This window comes from Lactuca saligna, chromosome 3 (assembly GCF_052625555.1).
Source record: "Lactuca saligna cultivar CGN05327 chromosome 3, ASM5262555v1, whole genome shotgun sequence".
Taxonomy (NCBI): domain Eukaryota; kingdom Viridiplantae; phylum Streptophyta; class Magnoliopsida; order Asterales; family Asteraceae; genus Lactuca; species Lactuca saligna.
The window spans coordinates 95,608,223-95,613,579 of record NC_136419.1 but is presented as its reverse complement, the minus strand read 5'-3'; the positions used below and the strand labels follow the sequence as shown (position 1 = coordinate 95,613,579).

The following is a 5,357-nucleotide window of genomic DNA, read 5'->3' as shown; positions in this document are numbered from 1 at the left end:
ATATGTATTAACTATTAAAAAACCTTAGATTGGGGTTCTCATGTAGGCATATTGAAATTAAAACTAATTAAGGAAAACAAGATTTACATTACTAATTTTGATCGAAACTTCGAATGATCTTCGTCCCTTTCCACAATTTATCTTAACAACGTTCAAGTTTACAATCAATCTACTTTCTCACCATTTCAGATATCTGCAAATGCTTGAATTCGTAATACATTGGCCTATGCAACCAGTACATTCTTCTAGAAGCACGAATTTCATTACATGCTTACTCCCATTATCATCATAATGTCCTCTTTTTGATTTTATGTGCAAACTATAAAAACTTAAACTTGTTATACTTGTTGATATGGTTATTGGAGAATTGTCTTGATGATATGGAGTTTATGGTTAAAAAGTTAGATAAAAACATAAACAAGAGGAGAACCAACAAGAGCAATGAACTAAAACAAAGGAACCACCAAAAGCAATTAACTTTGAAGAAGTTGTTTCTAAAGGCCACAAGTTTGAGAACAAAATTGAATGGTGCATTGATTTCGAATCCCAACCAGAAAAGTAATACTATTACATTTACATTCACATCACATGCATTTATGTTTTGTAAATTGTTACTATAACATTTCTTGATTTTTCTTATGTTTTAGACTACACCTATCACACAAATTCCCGACAACCTATACATTAATTACAAAAAAATCGATTCCGTTTGGAATAATAAGAGCTATAACACAAAACTATTCATAAGTTTTTTTTTTTTTTTTTTTTTTTTTACATTCTTTATTCTCAAAGTAGTTCAACAAATACAATTCACATACTTTTTGCACCACATTATTCAAATACCCAAAACCATTCAATTCATCGCCTCCTTCCTCTTCCACCAACAAACCGACCCGGACTAAACCGGGTAAGATCCACAACGGTGGAGCAACCATCCAACACTAGCTCAGCCACCGCAGCTCCGGTGGCCGGACCATTAAGAATCCCCCAACAGCTATGTCCCGTCGCCACAAAACACCCCTTCATCCCGGGAACCTCCCCAATCACCGGAACACCGTCATCCGTAGAAGGCAAGAAACACGCTTGCTCCGCTTTCACTCGAGCTTCTCCTCCCAAATGACTCGACACCTTCTCCGCCACCCGTTTCAGAACTCCGATTGAATCCATGTTCGGTTGAATCTCCTCCGGGTCGTCGGGAATCTCTTCCTCCGATGACATTCCACATACGTACACCTCCCCGGTTGGACGGGGATAAATTTCAGGATCCATCGGTTGACCACCGTTGGCCGGAGAATAAGTAAGAAAAAGAGCATCGGGAGTAATCGCATCCGCTTCTTTAGGCTCCAAAACTATACTATGAGCCTTAACACCATGAACACGAATCACCGACGACAACAAAGTAAACTTACTTGTCCACGGCCCAAGAGCCAGCACCACCGCATCGCCGTCAATCCCACCACCGCCCTCCATCACTACCCTCACCTTCTCTTCACCTGTTTCTAAGCTCTTCACTTTCCCGATTACAACTTCCACCCCATAGTCCGCCACGGCTTTCTCAATCAACGTCCGGGTAAACAACTGGGGGTGGACTTGGGCGGTGGTCTCCGTCGTACCGATAGTTTTAGGGCTTTTAGCTGGACCGTCGATCCACGGCGGAAGTGTTGATTTCCGGCTATGTGGTTGTGGTGGGTTTTCTGATTCGGCGATGGAAAGACTTAGGGTGTTGAGTGGACGGTAGCCGTAGGATTCACCTCCGTTTAGTTCTTCGGCAAGTGAACGGTGGAGATTGAAGCTGACACGTGCAAGGGAGGAGATAGGGCTGCCGTCGCACCAATCGAGAGCTAAGAAGCCACCGGCTTTACCTGATGCTGCGCAGGCGATGGATGATTGCTCGATGAGGGTGACGGCGGCGCCTTTTTTGGAGAGGAAATAGGCCGTGCAAACGCCGATTACTCCGCCGCCGCATACCACCACTCGCTTTTTGGTTGGATCGAGTTTTTGGGGGTCGTCCATGGATGCGCGAACGGTGGTGATGATAGAAACGAGTCTATAAGAAACGGAAAACGGCGATTTCATCAACGTTTACGAAAATCCTAGAACGACGATAAGACTGTAAGACACGTGTCTGTGTAAAACAGACAACCTTAAAGCCCATTTTCGAAGGCCCGTTTGAAAAAGATCTAGTTATCTAAAATAGAAATTGATCGTCATTATTAGATAAAATTGCAAAAATGATCCCTGTGGTTGTCAAATTTATGCAGTTTTGATCCAAAACAAAATGTTGGTGCACGATTGGTTCAAAATTGGATCTTTTTTGTGTTTTTGGTCCTTGTACACTTAAAATGACTATTATGCCCTTCATATTTGAATTTTTTATTTTTTATATTTATATTATTGTTTTTAATTAGTAAAAGTCTCTCTCTCTCTCTCTCTCTCTCTCTCTCTCTCTCTCTCTCTCTCTCTCTCTCTCTCTCGAACACCCTCCAGGTGCTACCCTCTCAAGAACATCCAACGTATCCCACCATTATCATTTACCACCACGATCGCCTACTACCATTTTCGTTCACTACCACCATCCACCTTTCATCATCGCCGTTTACCACCACCATCCACCTGCTACCATCGTTGTTCTCCACCATCCCCTTAAGAACACACACAATCATTCTTTCTCACTCCTCCTGCCATTATCTCCATTCGTCACCACCGTTCGCCGCCGACTCCCCGCCCACCTCCATCTCCCCCACCATCACCTCTCCTTCCCTAACCTGATAACCATTCGCCACCACCATTCACCTGAAAATTCAAACCAAAACGTCAAAAAATCGACGGATTTAAAGAAAATGGTGGATGTTGAACCACAGATCCATCTTTCTCCAGTGGCGGTCTTGAACCACAAAATTGTTTTATGCGTTGAAATGTGGATTAATGTCGATTTTGTTATCGAATGGCCGATGTTGCAAAAGGTAGCTTGAAGGGAACAAGTGAGGTTGATGATGGCGACGCAATTAGAGCAAAAGAGAGTTGAGGGCCAGGGTTCTACTTCCCCGACCTCCTTCTCCCAGATCAACTTCTACTTCTTTCGAACAAGATGAGGATAAGAGGATACAAAGTCAATTTAAGTATATTTCAAGGATCTGAGATTGAAATTGCCCTCCTAATTCGAGCTAAAATCAAACAATGGTGTAGAAATCGAGCAACCATGGAGAACGTGACGTCGATCGATGGTGGTGATAGTCCAGTTGTTCTGGGTGGTCGATGACGGTGAATTTAGGGTTCTTCAGCTGAATCTTTCACTTGATTTTGTGATTCCAGTTGTTCGAGCCTAAGTTTGTTAATGACATCTAGATGTCTCGCCGTCGTATCATGTATCTTGTTGTGGATCTCGCAATAGAAGCCGCCACCGGAGCTAGGGTAACAGAGTCGTCGTTGGAGTGGTGGTGATGGTGGTCTTATTTTAGGGTGTGGTGGGGTGTGACTTAATTGGAATGGGTGGTCCGATGATGGTGTTGAGAGAGAGAGAGAGAGTTTATTTTGTTTTTGTTTTTTATTTTATTATAAGAATAAAAAAATAAAAACATTAAATTAAAATATAATTATTTAAAGGGCATATTAGTCATTTTAGGTGGGATGTGGATCAAAAACACAAGAAAATACAACCATAGGGACCAAAACCACACAAGATATCTAAAATTGGACAAGTGGTGCACCAACATTTCGTTTTGGACCAAAACTACATAATTTTGCCAACCACAGGGACCATTTTTGCAATTTTGTCTGATTATTAACTTATAAATAGTTTTTAACATTTGAATTTTGGTAGTGTGACACCAATATGATAATCAACTGAAATCCGATTTATTTTACGTATAATTAGCAAAAATAAAAAAAAGTATAAAACTATAAATGAAAATAAAATCGATTTTGATGTTTTAGTGTTTAGATATAAAAACAATTTGATGTGGAAGATTGAAGAGAGTGCATAACTAAATATCATTGAAAACTGATACTAGTAATTAAGATAACTCGAAAGTATCTAACAAACTAATAGCTTTAACCAGTTTTCTGATTTTGAATTTAGTTACAGCTAGTGAGATGTCTACATCTTATGGAGGAGGGAGTCTTTTCCTCCCAATCCACTAAAATCCAGTGTCATATCAATTTTTGTTTCTTCTTTTTCTTCATCTTTTCCAATCCACAACACACAGAAATCATATTTTTCTCAACCAACTCAATAAAAAAAATACAAAACAACTAATGTATACGTTTAAAACATATGGTACAAGAGAAAATGAGAAAGAGAAAGTACAAAGAGATGATGAAGTCGGTTAGTGAAACCAACGAACCAACCCGTTGAAGTGAGAGTGATACCGCCGATAACTCTATTTTTAATTAAAATTTTACCTTTGATTGTTTTTTTTTTTTTTTTTTTTTTAATTGAGCGGGTTGAGTTGGTTCAAAAAAATATGGTTTCTGTATGTTGTGAGTTGGGAACATGGCCGACTCTCCCTTTTATCAAAATAAGCAAGGGCTTAGGGCCCCTTTATGTTAAAGGGCCTCAAATTTGAATAGAAAACTGAGAATCGATCATCGGATTGTTACGCACATCGCACACCTAACGCCACAATCAACAATCACCGATTCAATTTCCACAAAATCGCATCTATTCTAGTGTTCTTCCTTCTCGCCGGCTTCTCCTCTTGTCCTCTTATCTCTACTCTAGTCAAAAGCACATAAACGCAGCCAGTGGCAGCAGCCAACGACGATTCAATTCCGTGATTCTCGATCAGTCCATTTTAAATCAAGGGTGGCATTGCAATACCTGATGAATTGAAAGTCTGAAACAATATGTGTTTCCAGTTTACATGATCTAATAAAGCATATGAAATGCTCGAATCCTTTTAATGATTTATCAGGTAATATAATCTTTTTCTTAATTATATCAATCATAAAGTAGATATTTCTTATGAATTTAACATATTTTTCTTAATTTTTCTCAAATAGATGAGCCTCAAGAAAATTAATTTACATAAGAAGTTGGCTCCTAGAGATGTTGGCGGTGGGTGCTACTGGTCGTAGAAGGAACATGATGGAGGTGGTAGTTTTAGTGGGAACTTTCAGGTACTTTCTATTTTTTTTTTTTAAGCATTACAATGTCAAATGGAGGTGTCAATGATAAAATATGTTTTTCTTGACAAGGTGATTAGTTGAACTGATTTCAACCAAATGATGTGTCTAAAAGACTCATTGGAGGTGCATAATAGATTCATTGTTATTCCAACTTAAATAGTTTGAATTTTTTTTTTCCACTTAATTTCTCTTATTTAACAAGTGGGAAGAGACATGTTTGACCCTACATA

At 39.2% G+C, this 5,357-nt stretch overlaps 1 protein-coding gene across 1 annotated transcript; it reads right to left on the bottom strand.

The window, feature by feature from the left end:
- Positions 1–508: 508 nt before the first annotated feature.
- Positions 509–2,150, bottom strand: LOC145037025 (FAD-dependent oxidoreductase family protein). Its single transcript, XM_078985572.1, has one exon. The coding sequence runs from the start codon at positions 2,074–2,076 to the stop codon at positions 859–861; it is 1,218 nt and encodes a 405-aa protein (XP_078841698.1). The 5' UTR covers positions 2,077–2,150; the 3' UTR covers positions 509–858.
- Between the last annotated feature and the right edge of the window lie 3,207 nt (positions 2,151–5,357).

Bases quoted from the DNA above. Each gene is read 5' to 3' on its own strand.
- LOC145037025 (XM_078985572.1), bottom strand. From the start codon at position 2,076: ATGAAATCGCCGTTTTCCGTTTCTTATAGACTCGTTTCTATCATCACC.